The sequence below is a fragment of the Euleptes europaea genome, chromosome 1 (assembly GCF_029931775.1).
Source record: "Euleptes europaea isolate rEulEur1 chromosome 1, rEulEur1.hap1, whole genome shotgun sequence".
Lineage (NCBI taxonomy): Eukaryota > Metazoa > Chordata > Lepidosauria > Squamata > Sphaerodactylidae > Euleptes > Euleptes europaea.
Window position 1 is genome coordinate 488,450 of NC_079312.1, and position 22,222 is coordinate 510,671.

Sequence of the window (22,222 nt, forward strand, 5' to 3'; positions counted from 1 at the left end):
GAAGCTGCATTCAAAGTGCTAAACTGGGGGCTGGGAGGGGGGCGATCCCAGAAACAATCCTATGACCATTCGCTCCTCCCCACCAAATCCTGACAACTGTTCTTAAAAGCCTACTTGGGGGAAAGGGGAAGCGGCAGCTTACACTGGAGATGTCCCCGCCCCACCCCCATTTCCAAAGTAACAGGCAATTTGTTTAAAACCCAGACCTCCCCTTTCAGGAGGGCAGATCCCTCCCCACCCCCCACGCATGAAACTGCAACCCAACTTATCTGTAGCTGTGGCAAAAGAGGAGGTATTCTTAAAACGTGCCACCCCCCCTCTTCCAAAGCACAAAGGAACCCCCCCCAACAGTTCTGTCTCCCCCCCCCCTCCCCGACATCGTACCTTTACACCTGATTTCTGAGCACGGCCGAAGGGAGTGTGACTGGTCAGCCCCCCCCCCCCACAAACCAAGCAGGGGGGGCAGCCTCTCCCTCCTAACTATGCCCCCCTCCAGCTCCAAGTGCGTCAGGGCGAAGGCATGCCAGGCGAAGCCCCCCCCCAATGTTCCATGCCAGCCAACAAGATGACCCCCCCCCCGCAAAAATCCAGCTGCCCAACAAGACTCCCCCTCCCGGACTCCTCAGGAGGCGGCGGCCTCTTGAGTCTGGCGGGGGGGGAGCAGCAGGGTGGGGGTGGAGGGGTGGCAGCTGCAGCATCAAAGGGGGGGATCCTGATGGTGTGAGTCCAGGGTGCGTGTGTTCCTGTGGAGCTCTCCCCCAGCTGATTCTTCGGGCTGGGGGGGGGGTCAAGACAGCTGGTGGGGAGCCTCCAGCATCTCCATGAGGAAGGTGTCAATGGGGGTGTCCCCGATGAGCTTGAAGAAGAAGAGATGCTCTAGGCACTTCAGCCCAATGGATCTCAGCGCCGGGAGACGCAGCAGCAGCTTGGCGAACCTGCAGGCCGAGAGAGAAAGGGGGGCAGATGAGGTATAAAAGGGGGTGGTGGGGAGAGCCTCCCCCAGACACGGTTTGAAGGATGCAGATGAATCATACAGTTGGTAGGGACCACTAGGGTCATCTAGTCCAACCCTCTGCACAATGTAGAAAATTCCAAACTACCTCCACACCCCGTGACCCCCTACTCCATGCCCAGAAGATGGCCAAGATGCCCTCCCTCTCATCATCTGCCTAAGGTAATAGAATCAGCATTGCTGACAGATGGCCATCTAACCTCTTCTTAAAAACCTCCAGGGAAGGAGAGCTCACCACCTCCTGAGGAAGCCTGTTCCACTGAGGAACCGCTCTGACTCAGGAAGTTCTAGATGGAAACTTTAATTTCAACCGGTCGGTTCTGGTCCAAACTTCTGGGGCAACAGAAAACAACTGGACCCCATTCTCCTCTCTATGACAGCCCTTCAAGTACTTGAAGATGGAGGGAGGTGTCCAGTGGGGCGGGGGGATGCCACAGGCCTGGGCCTGGTACTTTAAAATATTTTTATAGATGACCTGGAAGAGGGTGTGGAGGGACTACTCATTAAATCTGCAGATGGTATCAAATTGGGGGGAGCAGCAAACACACCAGAAAAGAGAGAACTCAACGAGATCTGAACACGCTGGAAAAGTGGGCGGATGCGAACAAGATGCAATTCAACAAGGATAAGTGTCAGGTTCTACATCTGGGTAACAGAAATGAGGGACACGCATACCGGATGGGGTACGCATATACTTCTGGGTAGCAGCGTGCGTGAACAAGATCTTGGGGTACTGGTAAGATGAATAAGAGCAGCCAGTGTGATGCAGCGAGAAAAAAGGCTAATGCGATCTTGGGGTGCATCAACAGAGGCATAACATCCAAATCGCAAGATGTCGTAGTTCCACTGTAAGCAGCATTGGTCAGGCCGCACCTGGAGTATCATGTGCAGTTCTGGAGGCCTCACTTCAAAAAGGATGTGGACAGAACGGAGCGGGTACAGAGGAGAGCGGTGAGGATGGTCCAGGCCTGGAGACCCAGCCCTGCGAGGAAAGGCTGAGGGAGTTGGGGATGTTCAGTCTGGAGAAGAGGAGGTTGAGGGGGGACATGGTTGCGCTCTTGAAGTATTTGAAGGGCTGTCACTCAGAGGAGGGTAGGGAGCTGTTCCTGTTGGCAGCAGAGGGTAGGACTCGCAATAGTGGGTTTAAATTACGTGTGGGAAGGTTGGATATTAGAAAACATTTTTTTACAGTAAGAGTTGTTCGGCAGTGGAATCAACTACCTAGGGAAGTGTAGAGCTCCCCCTCACTGGCCGCCTTCAAGCAGAGGCTGGATAAACGCTTGTCAGGGATGCTGTAGGCTGATCCTGCATTGAGCAGGAGGTTGGACTAGATGGCCTCTGTGGCCCCTTCCAACTCGAAGATTTCTATGCACTGAAGGGCCCTACTCCACTCTTCCTGGCCGAGGCCCTGGAGGCCCACCCTCCAAGGAGACTACGCCGGGTCTCTCTCCATGGGGACATGCTCCCTGGCAGTTTCCTTCTTGAACACCTGAAGCTGCCTTATACTGAATCGGACCCTTGGTCCATCAAACTCAGTACTGTCTACTCAGACCGGCAGCGGCTCTCCGATGGCGGTCTTTCACATCACCTACTTGCCTTGTCCTCGGCTGTTTCCTTCTTGAACATCTGAAGCTGCCTTATACTTAACAGGTCTTTCACATCACCTACTTGCCTTGTCCCTTTAAACTGGAGATGCTGGGGATTGAACCTGGGACCTTCTGCATGCCAAGCAGATGCTCTACCACTGAGCCATGGCCCCTCCCCTTCTTGTACTCTCTTGATTCTTTCCCAGTCACCCTTCTTGGCCTAACACAGACTAGCCAGCCAGGACCGTGCAGAGAGATATGACCAACACACACACACACACAAGAAAACCCTGGCGAAGTTTGGATTCAAGTTCCGAAGCGCCTTGAAGACCAACATGATTATCGGGGGTCTACACTTTCAAGAGTCAAAGCTCCCTTCGTCAGATAGTCAGAGAGCGCTGCACTCGATGAATAGCAATCTACTGGTGGTCCCTGGCCTGCGGAGCGTGCGGCTGTCCTCGAGGAGGGCCAGGCCTTTCTCGGCCCTGGCCCCAGCCCGGTGGAACAGCCTCCCGAATAATGTCGGGGCCCTGCGGGACCTCAGTGAGTCCCACCGGGCCAGTAAAACGGAGGTGTTCTGCCAGGCTTACGAAAGAGTACAAAATAATAGTCCATAAATAAAGTATATCCCTCTGTTCTTCTTCTTTAATTTCTTTCTTCTTTTTTTCAGATCCCTTTACTGAAGAATATTGAAGACTTGCTGCTCTATGGCTATCCCACGATGCTTCTATTTGACAACTTTCCACGTCTAAGATATACATCCAGATTCATCTGGATGTATATCTTAGACGTGGAAAGTTGTCAAATAGAAGCATCGTGGGATAGCCATAGAGCAGCAAGTCTTCAATATTCTTCAGTAAAGGGATCTGAAAAAAAGAAGAAAGAAATTAAAGAAGAACAGAGGGATATACTTTAGTTATGGACTATTATTTTGTACTGATGAAAAATAGTATGAAACAGGACATTTACCGGAAGCCTGTCTGTATCTGGTCCTGAATACTTTGATTTATATGCTATTATGTGTCTTTGTGAAGGAACAAAAGACTAATACAATTATTCATTTATACTAGTATCATTGGTGTATTTTCATATTTATAGTAATTATAAGCCATAGAGATTGCTTCTGTTGAATAACTATTAATTGCAATCCAAGTGTTTTTTCAATTGAGGCTTACGAAAGAGGGCAGCCACAGGTTTCTCCCCCCAACACCATCGTCTGCTGAACTCCCCACATCTTCTCCCCCTCTCAGCTTAGTTTGGGGGGGGGTGTCACTGCCTGGCCAGGTTTTTCTCAGAGGCTCTATTTTTTGGGGGGGGGATTATGACTGCCATCTTGTTCTATTTTATTGCTGGAGAATGTGATTTTAAAGTATGTTTTAATCTACGTTTTTATATTTAAAATGTTGTGACCCGCTCTGAGCCTGCCTCGCTGGGAACGAGGGCGGGATATAAATATGAGGAAATAAATAAAGATAGCTTTGACTCTCTGCTTATACCCCCCCCAAATCGTTTTGGGTCTCTAGGGTGCTGCTGGGGGCTCAACTGCAGCTGTTCTAACGGCACGGCCAGATGGGCTCCCCTCCGAAACGATCTTCAGGGAAGGCAGCAAAGTTTGGCCTCCCCCCCGCACCCCGAGGATTTTCTGGGGAGTGAATGAAATGCTTTTCCAAGACAAGGTGTTCCTAACTCAAATCATGCAGTCTGAGGCATTTCCCAGACAACATTAGGGGAATTTTTTTTAAAACATCTGTCAGCAATGCTGATTCTGTCAGCTTTGGCAGACCATGGGGGGGCCAGGAAGGGTTGTGCCGGTACTTGGCTCTCCTGGCCCTTTCTTAACATGCCCAGGGTACTAATGTCAATCAATCGCCACATTAGAAGAGGAGGAGTTGGTTTTTATATGCCGACTTTGTCTACCACTTAAGGAAGAATCAAAGCGGCTTACAATCACCTTCCCTTCCCCTCCCCACAACAGACACCCTGTGAGGTAAGTGGGGTGGAGGGAGTTTGGAGAAAACCGTGACTAGCCCGTCCCCCAGCTGGCTTCATGTGGAGGAGTGGGGAATCAAACCCCATTCTCCAGATTAAGAGTCCACCACTCCAAACTACTGCTCTTAACCACCACACCATGCTGGCTCTCCGGAAAGAGTTTTCTTCCAGGAACTTTAGGATCAGGAAGGGATTTTCTTCCAGGCCAGATTGGCCTGGGATCTTGGAGAGTTTTGTGTGTGTGTGGGGGGGGGAGAGTAATCTTCCGGCCATGGAGAAGGGGTCACTGGTGGTGTGTGTGGGGGATGTAGTTCTGAATTTCCTGCACTGTGCAGAGGGTTGGATTAGATGACCCTGGTGGTCCCTTCCAACTCTATAAGAAAAAAAATTAGATGATCCTTCCCATGTCCACGGCAGAAGCCACAGGCAAGAGTTTTTCACAGAGTCTCATCTTTTAAGTGCAACTTATTTTGCCCGCTGTTCGTATTCTGCCAAGTGCCAGGCCCAAATGTAACCAAAGGAATTGGGTGTTTCCAGTGGCTCAGTTTAACTCAAAAGCCAAACGTGCTGCCAGGCCTATTGTGACTACTCCAGAATGGTTTTGCACAAATAAGCCACTTTCTTTTGCTCACAACAAAAGCCATCTTCTTGTGAGGAGGGGGGGCGGAGCCGGCTGAGACTCCCTTCACTATGCGTTTGTACTTCTGAATTCCATAAGTATGCCAAAAGGGGCAGTTTCACGGGGTAAATAAAACTACAAATGATGCTTCTCGTGCTGCTAAAACAAGCTTTGATAAGAAAGTGCAGCTTATTAGTTCAATCCTTCCCAACATTTCCAATTTTGCCCCGTGGCTTTAGAACTTCTGGAAATTTATTACTGCTGTGACCCACGGTTTGCCACCATACTGAAAGCAAGTGAACCCTTCTGAAACTCTAACTTGAAGCTGGTTGCCAACTCTGGCCAGGAATTTCAAAAGCCAGGTCTGCTAGACAAGGAGCGGTGGGGTGGGGGGTAGCAAGAAGCCCAAGAGCCAACGCCCACTCTGGACGGGATGTCTGATGAGCCACAGAGCTTTGGTGCCCGGCCCCTTCCAAAATCTTCCTTTCTTGGACACAGGCGGTCAGCACAGCCCCTGGGAAAATGCCTGACCAAAACCGGACAGGAAGCTCCCTTCATGGCCCTTTTTGCCATCAGAGTGGCCAGATGGCTTCTCTCTGGAGGAGTGGGCATTAACATGGCAAATGAGATTTGACGTGAGCAAGTGTAAACCAATGCAAATTGGTGCAAAACATCCCAATTTCACATATGCACTGATGGATCTGTGCTGGCAGCGACAGACCAAGAAAGGGATCTTGGGGTGGTAGTGGATCTCTCGAGGAAGATGTCAACCCATTTGCCCTGCTGGCCATAATTAGACGAGGAATTGAGAATAAAACTGCTGATATCATACTGCCCTTGTACAAATCTATGGTGAGACCACACTTGGAATACTGTGTACAGTTCTGGTCACACCTAAAAAAGGATGCTACAGAGCTTGAGAAGGTGCAGAAAAGAGCAACCAAAATGATTAGGGGACTAGAGCAACTGTCCTATGGGGAGCAGTTAAGACGCTGAGGGCTGTTTAGCTTGGAAAGAAGGCGGCTGAGGGGAGACATTATAGAGGTCTATAAAATTATGCATGGTTTGGAGTGGACAGGGAGGTTTTTCTCCCTCTCCCATAATACTAGAATGTGAGGTCGTCTGTTGAAGCTGGTGAGAAATTCAAAACAGATAAAAAGAAGTATTTCCTCAAACAAATTATGGAACTCCCTGCCCCAGGGTGGGTGGTAATAGCTGCCAACTTGGAAGGCTTTAAGAGGGGAGTGGACATGTTCATGAAGGAGAGGGCTAGCCAAGGCTACTAGTCCAAATGGATACTAGTCATGATGCAGACCTCCTCTATGAAGTGCTGTGGAATACAGGCAGGATGGTGCTGCTGCAGCTGTCTTGTTTGTGGGCCTCCTGGAGGCACCTGGTTGGCCACTGTGTTGACTGCTGGACTTGATGGGCCTGGGTCTGAGCCAGCAGGGCCTTTCTGATGTTTATTCCCTGAGACCTCAGCGATGCTGGCCAGCCAGCTCAGTCACCGGGATTCTCTGAAACGACTGCGGGGCTGGGGTATGTGTGTCTTGTTGCACAGGGGACTGGAAGAGAGCAGCTTGCTCACCGGAGCAGGAGGCCAGGCCCTCAGGGGATGCCCGCCAGTAGACGTTTATTACCAATATTTATAACCTGCCCTTTCTGCCCTTATCAGGACCACCAAGGAAGCGAACGGGTCAAAAACGTCCTTCCTGCCCTACCTCACTACGTCACTGGGCATTTGGGTATCAGCCCTTTCGTTCTGTGAGTGCTGGCGTGGTGTAGTGGTTAAGAGTGGTGGACTCTAATCTGGAGAGCTGGGTTTGATTCCCCCACCCCTCTACGTGAAGCCTGCTGGGTGACCGTGGGCCAGTCACAGTTCTCTCAGAACTCTCTCCGGCCATGCAGAGGCAGGCAAGGGCAAACCACCTTCTAACATCTGTTGCCTTGAAAACCCCATGAGGGGGTCGCCATAAATCAGCTGTGACTTGATGACAGTCCCCCCCTTCCTCTGTAAATTGGAGGGGGGGGAGATTCTACCCTTGCTTGCAGTTTTCTTTGCAGAATGCAGTGGGAAGCGACTCAACAGCTTTGTATTTTTAAAGATGCTGTCCCCCCACAAACCATGTACCCAAGGACTGTCACAGACTCTTTCTACAAAAAAACAACAATAAACCAGGGACAGAAATCTATGGATTTTGTATGGGGGGGGGGGGCGGATGGATCTTTTTTGCCCTACCCAATGTAAAGGTAAACAGGCCCCAGGAGCTTCCGCTGAGGAAATCAGATGCAGGAAAGCACTGAAGGGTTTACACATATATTTTATTTACTTCCTTTTTACCTGGCCTTCCTCCCCAAAGCAGCTTCCGTCCTTCTTGCCTGGAGGTTGGCACAAACCTATAGGTTGTGCCGCTGTGCAGATGTCTGTGTGTGTGTGTGGGGCTGGGGCTCTGTCCTCCTCCCCACACCCATGCCCCACCTATCTGAATTGCCTGGGGGGGATATCCCCTTATTCTTCTACAGTTACAGCATCATGTGCCACATGAAAAAATATTGGGTTATTGTTTTTTTGGTGAGCGTGAGCTAGGATTATGTACAAGTAGAAAAACTATTGGTGCGTATTGCTTTAATTCCCCCCCCCCTTCTGGGTAGCAGTTGGATCCAGTTTCCTCCTTATATGAGGTTTCTCTGGTGGTTAACATGAGAGCAGAAAGGCAGGTTTTTAAAAGGAGGAATTACATCTCTGGGGCAGAGGTTACGCGTTCTGCAGATGAAGGCAGCAGCAGACAATTATACTATACAGGTAGCTTGTCCCTTATCCGGACATCCCATATCTGGACTGATTCGAAAACCAGATCCTTCGAGCCGGCATGCAGGCAGGTCCATGCTGCCCGCTTTCAGTGTTTCCTATCACCTAAAAAAATAAAATAACAGCGTACTCTGCATCGTAGGGGGAGACTGAAAGCCTCCCGTCGTTGGTTGGTTAACAGCGGATACAGGTATTCTGGTGAGAGAGTCACACCTATGCTTTCTGATGGTTCAACGTACACAAAATTATAAAAAATATTGGTTCTCGTAGGTTATCCGGGCTGTGTAACCGTGGTCTTGGTATCTCGTAGGTTATCCGGGCTGTGTAACCGTGGTCTCAGAGACACTGTCCTTCAGTGTTACTCCTCTGAAGATGCCGGCCACAGCTGCTGGCGAAACGTCAGGAAAGAAAATACCAAGACCACGGTTACACAGCCCGGATAACCTACGAGAACCAATGAACTCTGACCGTGAAAGCCTTCGACAATATTAAAAATATTGTTTTAAAATTGCATTCAGGTGATGTGTATGAAGTGTATATTGAACATAAATTAATTTGGGTCCCATCTCCATTATGTATATGCAAAATTCCAAAATATTCCAACATACGGAAAGATCCGAAATACTGACCACTTCTCGTCCCAAGCAGTCTGGATAAGGGACCCTCAACCTGTATTATATAATGAATGGTGGATTTGTGTGTGTGTGTAAACAAACATACTTGTATTGATGAGGCAACTAAAAAAATAATTATCTTCTCCGCTTCACAAGAGGGCCTGGCCAGATGTTCCTTTTGACTGGGATATGGCAGCAGAGGACGACAGTCACAGGCTTGAGGTTCTCGATTTCCACCGAGATGCAGCCAGACTGAATTTTTTAATAGACTGAGATGCTTAAACAGATCCACAGGCTGCTGCCTTGAGCCGCGAGGAAAGTCGGGATAGAAATACTTTCATGAACACATGAAACCACAAGAGTTGCATAGTTTAAAAAAGCTGCACGGTTAAATTGTGGAACTCCCTGCCCCAGGATGTGGTGATGGCTGCCAACCTGGAAGGCTTTAAGAGGGGAATGGACATGTCCATGGAGGAGAGGGGTATTCATGGCCACTAGTCAAAATGGATACTAGTCATGATGCATACCTATTCTCCACAGCATCAGAGGAGCAGGCCTATTATATCAGGTGCTGTGGAACACAGGCAGGATGGTGCTGCTGCAGTCGTCTTGTTTGGGGGCTTCCTAGAGGCACCTGGTTGGCCACTGTATGAACAGACTGCTGCACTTGATGGACCTGGGTCTGATCCAGCAGGGCCTTTCTGATGTTCTTATGTTCTTAAGAGCTGGATGAAAATGTACTTATTGAGGTCTTTATGATCTACCCCCTTTTCTCTGATGGAAACGCACAAAACGCACACAGACACACACACGAGGGTCTTGCAATGTATTCTCTTGTCACGTGTCATCGCTCCCTGTACCGCTGATCTTGTCATCGTGGGGCAACTGAGGGCAGTTGTGAGTCTATCCAAAGAGAACTTCTCTCTTTCAACGTTTGTTTTGGGCGGCTGAGGAGCTGCTGCTTCCGCACTCCTGTCACCACTCCCCTGCTGCGCCCCCTCTTCGGCCACAGGGGCCGCGCTGACCCCAGAGCATCGTGAAAGGACTGGCTGCAGAGGGTCCCCCAGCGCTTCTAGCACCGGAAGGGTGAGGGTGGGTGGGATGGGAGAGCAGGCTTCCCCTCCCCTGGGGTGTAGGGCTAGCATCCAGAGTGGGCCGCAACGGGCGAGCCGCCCTGCACAGCCCAACACCTTCACTCTGCTCTAAGCCAGAGTCTCTCCAAGCCTGACCCCTGAGAGCCTTCTGAACGGGGAGGATGTAGGAGACCTTCCGGTACAAACGGGGAGCTCTGCCACTGAGCCCCGACCCCTCCCCGACCCACAGATTTAAGCCCCCCACCCCACAGCAGTCTCTCCCCCGGGAACCTTACCTGCCCTGCTGCTCCGGGTACTTCTGTTTGCAGTAGGATTCGAGGGAGGCGTACACTTTCTCCCGCAGCAGCTCCACGTCTCCTGGGTTCGAGAGCCCTTTGGCATCTGGGCGGAGGGGTGGGGAGAGAACCAGGAGAAGTCAAGATGTCAGTTAGTGCAAGGAATCTAGGCGGGTGGAAAGGCAGGGCAAAGGGGACAGCCCCCTCCCCCGGTTGTGGAGAGCAGACAGACGCCAGTTGCAAGCAACCCAAGGAAGAAAAGAAGACCACCCTGCACCGGAGCCAGAGGAGGCAGAAAGGGGGCCCCCCGCCTCTCCCGCCTTCCTTCCCTCACCGGGGTTGAAGAGGATGATGGCCCGGAGGCAGCCCAGCTCTGTCTTGTCCATCCGCATGTCCCGCATCTTCGACACCAACTCAGTCAGTACCCTGGCAGGGAAGACCAGGGTGGGGGTGGGGAAGGGTATTCAGCTGGTTGCGAGCACCGAGGGTCTCCCGGCCATTTGTGCGTGTATTGGGATGGGGCGAGAAGAGTGGCCAACCCCCTTCCCACTTTGCTCCGACGCTTCTCTTCTGCCTTTTCCAGCCTAGGAGCCAACGCTTGGGCTTCGAGCCAATGCTTGAGATTCAAGCCCAGGTTTCGCACCCATGGCCCGCCAGACCGAGACTCTTTCTGCGCTTCTGGAAAAGCGAGCGGCTCACCTTCCACTCGCAAGAGAAGGCCAACACCCAGGAGTTCCCAGAAGAGGAGGATTTGGGGCAGGGCTCTGGGGCCCAGCACCTCCTGCCCTCGCCAAAATGGAGGCAGGGCGCAAAATTCGAGTCTGGGGGCTCAAGAAGGCGGGCGGGGGGAGGTGAGTGAGAGAGCCACAAACAGCTTCCCCTCTCCCCTCCCGACACCCTGCAGCATGGCGGTCGGCTCTTCGCTCCAGCCTGACTCCACTCTGGGGCACCCTCAGAGGGGGCAGAGGGGGGCCTGGGGGCTCCCGACCCGAGGAAAAGCAGGCAGGAGAGGGGCCAGCAGCAGCCGCAGGAAGCCGTCCTTGGCCTCCTCTTCCACCCCCAACCCCCCCACTGTGGCACCTGTCAAAGATGGCACCCACGCCGGCACTGTGGGCGCTGTTGCGGTGCACGTGGAGACCCGTGGCCAGCAGAATCCCATCCTTCACCGAGATGGAGCGGTGGGAGAAGGAGGCGATCAGCAGCTCGTTCCAGCCTGCCGAGAGAGCGGCGAGGTGACCGGAGGGCAGGCCGACCCGTCCATGCACCCCACGGGGGCTTCTCCCCGGCAGGGCCCACTTATCTTGTGCCTGCTGCCCCACTGCAGGAGACCAGCAGGGCACAGGAGCAGGCTGCTCTATCTGCTAGCTGAGGCATGCAGGACAAGGAGGGGGAGAAAACAGCCCCCAGTGGCTAACCCCCCCCCATCTCTCTCCCTCACCTCTAAAAGGCTGGACAAAAAAAAACCTGGAAGGGGAGGCCTCTTCTCATCCTCCCTGAGGTCTAGTGAGGAAAAACCGAGAAGGTTCCCAAACCCAAAGGTGTGTGGAGACCCAAACAGTGGTCTCCCAGGGCCAAGAATGCCTCCAGGGCCAGCGTCCACAAGCTCCCTGGCGAGGCAAGTGGGCCCTTGGCGGTAGGGCTTGAAACGCGGGTCTCCTGGTAGAAAAAAAATCACCGGGCCTCCCAATTTCCCTGCCTCTGGCAAAGCCTCCTGTTCACAGGCCTCAAAAGCACGGAACAGCTGGGGAAACGGCAGGTGCCAGGAGACAGGACGCCCGCAGCCCCCGTGGCAGAGTCCAGGTCATGCGGATTCTGAGAGCTGGACCAGAAAACCATTGAGGTAAAGGAGGGCCATCTGGCCGATCCCCCCCCCCTCCCTGGCTTCTAGGACGGGGCGGACTGGGGCCTCTTCCTCGGGCCACAAGGCGTCAGGCCCGCCTTCATGCCTGGAACGGAGACGCTCTTTTCCCAGGCACGAACAGCTTCATCCACGCCCTATTCCAGGCCCCAAAGGAAGCCTGCAAACCCCTTCTGCTCCCCACGCGCAAGGGCAGAGGATACTGGGAAAGCCCCACCGCCGGCTGGCCCCAAAGGGGCCCCCAGAGCCAGGGCTCTGCCTCCCCCCTCCTCTCCAGGGGCCCTCTTTCATGGGCACCGGGAGCTTTTCTGCATGGAGGACACAACCGCCTTCCCCACCTGCCTATCTGCAGTGAGAACTCAGAATGAGGCATGGCATCCTTCTCCCTTCATCCCAGACACATGAACACATGAAGCTGCCTTATACTGAATCAGACCCTCGGTCCATCAAAGTCAGTATAGTCTACTCAGACCGGCAACGGCTCCCCAGGGTCTCAGGTGGAGGTCTTTCACATCTCCTGCCTGCCTAGTCCCTTTAACTGGAGATGCCGGGGATTGAACCTGGGACCTTCCGCATGTCATACGTGTACATATGAAGCTGCCTTATACTGAATCAGACCCTTGGTCCATCAAAGTCAGCACTGTCCACCCAGACCGGCAGCAGCCCCCCAGGGTCCCAGGCAGGGTCCCCCCCCCACATCACCTACTCGCTCAGTCCCCCCAACTGGAGATGCCGGGGACTGAACCCGGGACCCTCCGCATGCCAAGCAGACGCCGACTGGGGGGGCTTTTAAGAACTTAAGACTTTGTGACCATCATGGGTCTGATCCAGCAGGGCTCTTCTGAGCCCTGCTGGATCAGACCCATGATGGTCACAAATTCACAAGGTTGGAAGAGACCACAAGGGCCATCCAGTCCAACCCCCTGCCATGCAGGATCCCATAATCAAAGCTCTCCCGACAGGTGGCCATCCAGCCTCTGCTTAAAGACCTCCAAAGACAGGGACTCCACCATCCTCCGAGGCAGCGCATTCCACCGTCGAACAGCCCTCACCATCAGAAAGTTCTTCCTAATGTTTAGGTGGAATCGCTTTTCTCTTAGTTTAAATCCATTACTCCATGTCCTAGTCTCTGGAGCAACAGAGAACAAGCTAGTTCCCTCATCAACGTGGCATCCCTTCAAATATTTAAACATGGCTATCATGTCTCCCCTCAACCTTCTCTTCTCCAAACTAAACAAACCCAGCTCCTTAAGTCTCTCCTCATCGGGCCTGGATTCCAGACCTCTGACCATTCTGGTCGCCCTCCTCTGGACACGCTCCAACTTGTCAACATCCTTCTTAAATTGTGCAGCCCAAAACTGGACACAGTATTCCAAGTGAGGTCTGACCAACGCAGACCTTCTAGTCCAGCATCCCGTCTCACACAGTGGCCAAGCAGTTCCTCTACAGGTCCAAAAACAGGGCACAGGGGCCGAGGCCCCTTCCCCTGAGGTTACCTCCTGCCACTGGGATTCAGAAGTTAACTGCAGGGTGGATTTGATTTAAATCACAATTTAAATCACTAGTCAGTAAGACTAGATTTCAATCATGGTTTTCTACATAAAGACTCATTCTTGCTGGCATAATCTTAATATTTACAACCAGATGAAGATTTCATTTTTAGAATAATAACTTTTCATATTAGTTTTACAGTTATATCAAAAGATTACTGATTTGGTGCTGCTATTAAAAATACACAGAGATAATTATGAAATTATTGCGAGGAGGACTATCTCCAGTTTCATTTGGGCCTCCAGGCCTTGCATTTCTTTGTTGCAGGGTCTGTATTCTGCACTCAGGCCTGCTTTACCCATAGGTAAAAGAACTTCATTAAAATATTGCCAAACTGGGTCTCTTTTACAGCCTGCTGCCATTACAGACGTTCTCCTCCAGGGAGAGATTAATATGATAAACCTCAGGCTATACGCACAGGGACCCCAACTCTTATGGAGTATTCTGCTCAAAAGGTTTCCCTGTCATTTTTGCTGCTTGCCCCTCTCCCTCCTCCACACCGAGCTCCTTGTGCGGATCTATTCCATTCCAAACAATCTTCTATTCACTGAACTTCTTGCAACTTAGCACTTTTTGATTCTGTGCCCACAGATTTGCAAACAGCAATGGGATTAAGGTCATTTGCTCAACCCTGTATGTTAATTTTACAACATTTCTACTATGAAGAACAGATGTGTTATCTCTGCAGACACAAATTCTCAGTTTAGTGAACGGCATTTGTGACAATAACTTCTAGGTAGAAAAACTGCCCAAAATAATCTTACAGGAGCCTCTGGAAGGGCATGACATTATGAATGGATTAATAGAATTCATTTACCACAAAATTTAAACTGAATATACGGTCTCATGTTACATAATTAAAAACTAATCCTTATTTCATGACGAATAATCCTTGGGCCATAATGTATCTTAAATAGAAAACTGTTCATCTTTAGATAGATTTTTCCTCAAAAAGCATTTTATTTTTTAAAAATCTGATGGAAATTTTTAAACATCTGATTTATTTATTTTTAATCTGTTTTAAATAAAAAAAATTAAAATTAAAAAAATCATTGATTTTTATCCACCCTGGCTAACTGACTGACCACTGAGGTTCCCTTGAGCCACCCTGGAGGACACCTCTGTCTAAATCCCCTTTTATAGCTGGCTGCACCTGTCTTCGTCGCCTACATCCTTTGGCGGCAGTGAGTTCCACAGTTTACTCATCGCATAAAGAAAGAGACTCCTTTTGTCCGTCCTGAATCTACTGCCCACCAGCATCGCTGGATGTCCTCGAATGCTCCCTCCGCACCAGTGGTTCCCAAACTTTTTGGGCCGCCGCATCCCCCCCTTGGTTCCACAAACTCAACCCCAGCGCCCCCCTACCCTATCCTACCCTATAAAAAGCATTATTCAAAATCGGGGTTTGCATGACACGCTAAAGAAGATAATAAAAATAAAATTTCAAAACAGTAACAATTAATTGCACATCTATTCAAAATCAAATTAACTTTTTAGCTGAAATTTATTCAACAAAACTGATTAACTTGATCCAGCGGTACCCGGCCCTTCAAAGTCTGGGGGGAAATTCTGATAGTTTCCACCATATTTGCCAGCACAGTGCCACAGCTTGATCTATTGTAAATTAGTGAACAACACAGTTGAAGGGGCCCACCTCTAGCGCCCCCCCTGCTGCCCCTTTGCCTCTTAGTGCCCCCCTAGGTAATCCCACCCCCCAGGGGGTGGTACTGCCCACTTTGGGAACCACTGCTTTACATGGAGAAAAAACATCCTTCCTGCCCACTCTTTTTACCCCGTGCATCACATTACGTACCTCTTATCATTGTCCCTCTGGACCTCCAGGGAAGGTGCCTCCTCAACCCCTTAAGCGTCTCGACTGCCCTCTTCTGCACTTTGCCCAGCTCTGCCGGGCCCTTGAGACAGGGTGGTCAGCGTGGCAGGCAGTATGAGCCCTGCCGTTCCGAGCCCTTCCTGGCCAGCTTTCCTGAGACCCACACCCCCTGTGCACCACAACGTGGCGATGGACTGGAAGCAGCTCGGGACCCCCGCCCTGCGGGACTCACCCGCCCTCAGGAGGATGACCTGGTCGTCCAGGGGCAACTCCGAGAAGTGGGGGATGCGCTTGGCCCACTCCACCAGCGTGAAGAGCTGCTTGTCGGCAGCCTGGCAGATGTTGGTCACGGGGTCGTTGGGCTGCAGGGGGGAGGAGACGGAGGTGGGCAGGTGGGTGGCACGCGCGCACACACACACCCCGCCAGCACCGGGGCCTCCCTACCCCTCGCCGAGCCCACGGCCTGGCTTGCTCCAGCTGCTGGCTCCGCGACTCGGCCTGGATCCCTCCTCCCCGACCTAACGAGAGAGCCCCAGATACTGCCCCCGGCATAGCCAGCCACGAGACCCCCCACCCTCCACCCGCAAACCCCAGCGGACACCCCCCAACCGCCGCCGTGAAGGATTTCTGCCGCCCCCTTTCGATATTTACCTCGTTTACGTCAAAGGTCCGGGGCGAGCGTTCTGATCCCGCAGCACCACAACCCCAACTCACCGAGCTGCCCCCCGTGCTGGATCCGTCGACGCTTTGGTCCGATTTCTGCTCCACGGCCAGTTCGGCTTCCAGGATCTTCTCCACAGGCATGTCCTCGTTGGCCCCGCCCACGGCCAAGTCCCCCTCCCCTTCCTTGTCCTTGCCTCGCTGGCGCTCCTCTTGCACCGCTGGGTGCACCGGGGGTGGGTGGGTGGGGAGAGAGGAGGGGGTTAGAGACACAACGCCTGCCCAGCCCAGCTCCCCATAACCCACCCTGGACAGAAGGGAAAGGAAGGGGGGGCGAGAGAGGCAGGCAGGCAGGCAGGCGGAGGGTAGCCACTGGCCCAAGACAAGGGCCAATGGCAAGCTGAGCAGAGAGATGCCCTCTCGCCACTCTCTGGCTAAGGACGTGGCCGAGAGAGAGACAGAGAGAAAGAGAAAGAGAGAGAGAGAGAGAGAGAGAGAGAGAGAGAGAGAGAGAGAGAGAGAGAAAGAGAGAGAGAGAGAGAGAGAGAGAGAGAGAGAGAGGGAGGGGCCAAACACTTGTCAGGGATGCTCTAGGCTGATCCTGCATTGAGCAGAGAGTTGGACTAGATGGCCGCTTCCAACTCTATGATTCTATGGAGAAAGAGAGAGGGGGAGGCGGTGGGTAGCCACTGGCCCACAAGAAGGGCCAGTGGCAAGAGGAGCAGAGAGATGCCCTCTTGCCACTCTCTGGCTAAGGACGTCACCAAGAGAGAGGGGGGGGGCTGGCCACTTACACACCAGGCTGCGCGGGCAGCTCTCTGCGTCTCCCTCCTGCCAGAGGGTGGCAGCCGCCTCCCAAGGGTAGGAGGAGGATGGAGAGCTGCCCGCGCCGCCGCCACCTCACGGGGGGGGGCAGCAAGGCAAGGCCCACCGCTGCTGCTCCCCCCGAGCCCGGGGGCCGAGGGGAGCACCAGCGGGGGGGACTCCGCTGCGGGAGGAGGACGAGCACAGAGATCAACCGCTGCCACTGCTTCCCGGGGAGGGGCCCCTCGAGTGCCACGGCCTGGAGCCAGCCCCTGCGCTTGCTCTCCGGAGGCCCCGGCAGGAGCCGAACCCGGGGCCTTTGCCTCTAAGGCGCAAAGCCTTCCAACACAAGCGGGGAGCAACTGCTGCCCCTCCGGCCAGGATGGCCATAGACACCCCCTCCCCCCAGCCCTCGCTCCCCACGCTAGTCCTGGGCGGGGTGGCCTGCGCCCCAGCCGCCCCCTCCAGGGGTGGGCCCTAGCTGTGCCCCGGCTGCCCTCCCCCGCCCCGCCCGCTACCTTCGCGCTTCATGCCGGTGGCCAGGCATTTCTGGTAGCGGCAGTACTGGCAGCGGTTGCGCTGGCGCTTGTCCACGATGCAGTCCTTGTTGTCGCGGCAGGTGTAGGTCAGGTCCTTCCGGATGGTGCGCTTGAAGAAGCCCTTGCAGCCCTCACAGCTGTACACCCCGTAGTGCTTCCCTGCGGGACGGAGGGGGGGCCAGCCGGGGGGAAGGAGGAGGAGGAGGAAGGCAGGGGCTGAGACCTGGCTCCCCCCCGACAGCCCCACCCACAGGCCAGCCGGCCCCCGCCTGCCCGAACCCACCGCCACCACCACCTCGTCCCTGCTCCCCCCTCTCATCCTGCTGGGAACCCAAGAAGCGGCCGCCCCCCCCCTCCAAGCCCCACGTCCAAAAGCTGCACCCCAACCCCCCAGAGGACCCCGACACGCCGGCTCCTGGCTCCGAGCGTGCCCGCGCACCTGACGACCGGTCGCCACAGATGGCACAGAGGCGCTTGCCGGGCATCATGCCGCCATGGGTGTGGCCAGACACCACCCGCATGCCCATCGGGGGCTTCACGTCGTCAGAGCTGCTGACCGAGTGGAGGCCTGAGAGGTTCACCGTGGAGTTGATCTGGGTGGGGAGAGTAGGGGGGCAGCCGTGGAGAGAGGGGCCGGAGGACCGCACCCCTCCCCCCACGCTGGCTTCACAAGCAACGTCTCGGCATCCCCCTGCGCCGGCCGGCATGCTTACCTGGGGGCTGCTGACGGGCCCGTAGCCGATGGAGGGGGTCGCAGGGAGGCCCGGGGAGCCCATGGAAGAGCTGATGACGGGGAAGGGAGAGCCCAGCCCACCGAGGGAGGTGGTCATGGCCGAGCCGATCATGGAAGGGTGCAGAGGGGCCGAAGGCTCTGGTGGGGGGGAGGTCCCTGTGCCCCGCAGCGGAGGGGACGAGCTAAGAGAAGAACTGTCAGGACTCCTGCAGTCTGGAAGGAGGAGAAATACGAGGGGGTTTAGATCATCCGCAAACCCCCCTATGCACGAGCCGATGAGTCCCCTTCCAGCCCCATCAGCGTTTCCCCAGAAATGCCCAACACTCTGACTCTCGGCTTCCTGTCCGGATATTTTGCAAAACAGTGAGGAACCACATGATCGGCCGGCTTCCTGACCCCCCCCTTTGGTCCCAAGGAGGCAGGAAAGGAGCCCAGGAGCCCCCTCCCCCCCACTGGAGATTACGGGAAAGTCTGGAGACCAGAGATCATTTTCAACGCCGCCGGGAGGAGCCTGGCGCCTGGATAGACCCACAAAACGGCCCCAGAGGGATGTGGCGTCGGGAAAGAGGGGTGCCCACAGAAACGCACAGGGTCCGGAACAGTGGGGCAGGCTGGAAGCCCCCACCGCACCTGGGGGTCAGCCATGAGGCAGAGGAAGACGGGGGCCCTGCGAACCCCCAACCCTAGCAAAGCCAGTGGGGTGGGAGAGGCTGGACCCTGCCCACAAGGGAGGCACGGCAGGCACCACTGCCCAGGGCACCGGGCAACCCCTTGGCTGTGCTTTGCAGTGCCCCATGCGGGCTCACTCTGCCCCCCCCTCCACCGGGCGTACTTCTTGCGGCTGCCCACCAGCCCGTGTGTTTATTGCTCCCTGGAGAGCAAAGGAGAGGGAGGAGCGTGAGATCAGATCCCCTCAAGGCCACGAGCAGGATGGGGGAGGGGTGGGGGTCTTAGCCCCACCCCCTCCTTGTGGGAGCTGTTCCGAATAAAGTTGTAAACTGGGGTGAAGTGGCTGAAGTTGGGCCACAGGGACCTTCCCTTCCCTGGAACAAGCCCACCTCCCTCTCTTGCCTTTCAGGCTTATCCTCGCATGACCTCAGCGTGCCAGACGTCCATCCCGGCAGTGCAAGCGTGGACGCTGCTTCCTCCCTTCTGCCACAACCTGGCCTCAAAGGCAGAACTGGGCAAAAAAAAACCCAGTGCTTTCAGGAGCCGAAATCCTGTGGCCCATGAGTTCCAAAGGCTAACAGCACTGGCAGAGATATCTAGCCTTAAAAGTATTTGACAACTTCAGTTTACGTCTCTGTTCTACCCATAAGAAAAGGCCCTGCTGGATCAGACCAAGGACAATCAAGTCCAGCAGTCTGTTCACACAGAGGCCAACCAGGTGCCTCCAGGAAGCTCCCAAACAAGACAACTGCACAGCACCATCCTGCCTGTGTTCCACAGCAACTGATATATTCAGCATGCTCCTCTGATCCTGGAGAGAATAGGGATGCATCATGACTAGTATCCATTTCGACTAGTAGCCGTGGATGGCCCTCTCCTCCATGAACATGTCCACTCCCCTCTTAGAGCCTTCCCAGTTGGCAGCCATCACCACATCCTGGGGCAGGGAGTTCCACAATCCACCTAAGTGAGCTTTCCAAGTTAGCCTTTGAGGGCTGCTCAGCTTGCTTGCATGTGCCCCTCACCCCTTCCCAGTGGGGGGGGGCTGCTCCTTCCTCCTCTCAGCTGGGCTCGGCTCAGCAGCTTCCGGCCTGAGCGGTGCGGCCAGAGCAGCCAGAAGCAGTAGCGAAGCTTGCAGGGGGGACCACAAAAGTCCTCCTGAACCGGCAAGGGGAAGTCATGGGGGGGGGGGGTCCTTGGGAGTCACGTGCCAAGAGGGACACACACACCCCGGGAGCCACCTCAGGGAATGGGAAGGCTGACCGTCCCCCCACCCCTTCTTCCTGCCCTGCTCCAACAGAGGACACGGGGGGGGGGGAGGCAGGAGCTGCAAACTGAGACCTAGGGAAAATTGGCACGGTTTCTGCAAAGGGAAGTCCTGCCTCACCAACTTCTGGGAGTATTTTGAGCAGGTTAACAAGCGTGTGGATAACGGTGGTTGGGTAGATGTTATATATTTGGGACTTTCAAAAGCCTTTTGACCTGGGATCTCACCAAAGACTCCTGAGCAAAGCTTTGCAGTCGTGAGTTAAGAGGGCAGGTCCTCATCTGGACTAAGAAGTGGTTAAATAATAAGAAGCTGAGAGTGGGAATAAACAGGCAGTTCTCACAACGGAGATAAGTGAACAGCGGGGCCCCACAAATATCGGTATTGTGGCTGGCGCTATTTAACCGATCTTGGGAGCAAGCACTTCAATAACCAAGTTTGTGGAGGACGCCAAATTATTCAGGATGGTGAAAACCAAGGTGGATCGTGAAGAGCCTCAGGAGGGGTCTCTCTAAATTGAGCAAGTGGGCAGGCAAAAACATGGCAAAGGAAGCCCAAGGTATAAAAAGCTCTGACCTTTAAATATCTGCTGATGGCTCTGAACCGGCAGCCACAGAAAGAGATCTTGGGGTTGTAGTGGATTGCTCAATGAAAATGACGAAACGTTGACTCAGTGTGTGTGGCAGGGGCGATGAAAAAGGCAAACTCTATTCTGGGGATTATTAGGAAAGGGACTGAAAATAGAACAGCCAATATTGTAATATTCCTGTACAGATCTAGGATGACCCCTAATTTGGATGCTGTGTGCAGCTCTGGTAAACAGCTCTCAAAAAGGATGCTGCATAGCTGGGGAAAAAGTATAGGGCAACCAAGATGATTAAGGGAATGGAACACCTTTCCTTTCAGGAAAGGCTGAAGAGTCTGGGACTCTTAAGTTTAGAAAACAGGGAGGTTTATAAGTTGATGCACAAGGGCACCAAGGAATACCCAGGATCGCGACACAGAGGCAGGCAATGGCCAACCACATCTGAACATCTCTTGCTATGACTTGATGGCAAAAAAGAAAAGAAAGAAGAGTGGACAGATATAACTTTTTCTCTCTCTCCCAAAATACAAGAACTCCAGGGCATCCAATAAAGTTGAAGGGCGGTAGATTCTGGAGGGACAAAAGGAAATACTTCTTTGCACAGCGAGTGATTAAAATGTGGAATTTGCTGCCAGAGGATGCAGTCATGGCGACAGGCACAGACAGCTTTAAAAAGGGATTAGACAGATACGTGGAGAGGTCTATCAGTGGCTACCAGCCACGGAGACTGAAGGGAATGTCTATAGTCAGAGGCAGCCAACCTCCCTTACCACCACACCAACTGGGCACTGACAGCCCCCCTGGTGGTACACCTCAGCGCCCTGTTGCAAAGCAGAACAATCTCATCCCCTGGAGGGCAGCGGAAAAACCCTCATGTCCCAAAGACAGCCCAGAGCACAGAACGTGGCTCCCAGCATGGCCCAAGATCTCTATTTCTCCCTCACAACCTGGATAATTCAGCAGCCACCCTGCAAACAAAGGCTCGTGGAGTTGCAGGCAGAAGTTGCACACGTGGTATGGCTGTAACCTGCAATCTACTCTGCAACCTGCTCTACATTCTCCACACTAAGAAGAATCATAGAGTTGGAAGGGACCACCAGGGTCATCTAGTCCAACCCCCTGCACAATGCATGAAATTCACAACTACCTCCCCCCCACACACACACCCAGTGACCCATAATCCATGCCCAGAAGATAGCCAAGGTGCCCCTCCCTCTCATGATCTGCCTACGGTCATAGAAGAGAGGGACCGCGGCTCAGTGGTAGAGCATCTGCTTGGCATGCAGAAGGTCCCAGGTTCAATCCCCAGCATCTCCAGTTAAAGGGACTATATTTATTATTTATTTATTAGATTGATAGCCTAACATAACATAATTTTAAAATACAACAACCAATATAAACATCCATGATAAAACCAACAATAAAATTCTAAAACGTAACATGATGGCGCACCAGGTTTAAAACTGTAAGGACCATACAGGTGGAAACCCTTTGCTTGTGTTGTTCCCACTCAAGGGGGAGAAGGGGGGGAGGCCTGTAAGATGGTATAGATAACATAAGCTGATATAGGCAGCTGTCTTCTTGCAGGCAGGTAGGTGATGTGAAAGACCGCTGCCTGGGACCCTGGAGAGCCGCTACTGGTCTGAGTAGACAATACTGACTTTGATGGACCCTCAAGAGTCTGATTCAGTATAAGGCAGCTTCATGTGTTCAATCAGTATTGCTG

General features: G+C 53.5%; 1 protein-coding gene across 1 annotated transcript; it reads right to left on the reverse strand.

Annotated features, from left to right (window-relative positions):
* Nucleotides 1-778: 778 nt before the first annotated feature.
* On the reverse strand, nucleotides 779-18,129 carry RXRB (retinoid X receptor beta). Its single transcript, XM_056867265.1, has 9 exons — nucleotides 17,955-18,129; nucleotides 17,681-17,834; nucleotides 17,221-17,400; nucleotides 15,953-16,119; nucleotides 15,471-15,600; nucleotides 11,079-11,211; nucleotides 10,333-10,424; nucleotides 9,999-10,104; nucleotides 779-935 (listed from the first exon to the last, which is right to left on the reverse strand). The coding sequence occupies exons 1-9, from the start codon at nucleotides 18,084-18,086 to the stop codon at nucleotides 788-790; spliced, it is 1,242 nt and encodes a 413-aa protein (XP_056723243.1). The 5' UTR covers nucleotides 18,087-18,129; the 3' UTR covers nucleotides 779-787.
* Between the last annotated feature and the right edge of the window lie 4,093 nt (nucleotides 18,130-22,222).

Bases quoted from the DNA above. Each gene is read 5' to 3' on its own strand.
- RXRB (XM_056867265.1), bottom strand. From the start codon at position 18,086: ATGATCGGCTCGGCCATGACCACCTCCCTCGGTGGGCTGGGCTCTCCC. The intron at 10,425-11,078 runs GTGCCACAGTGG...CTTCCCTGCCAG, and splicing joins GTGGGTGCCATCTTTGACAG to GGTACTGACTGAGTTGGTGT. The intron at 936-9,998 runs GTAAGGTTCCCG...CTCGGCCTGCAG, and splicing joins TACCCGGAGCAGCAGGGCAG to GTTCGCCAAGCTGCTGCTGC.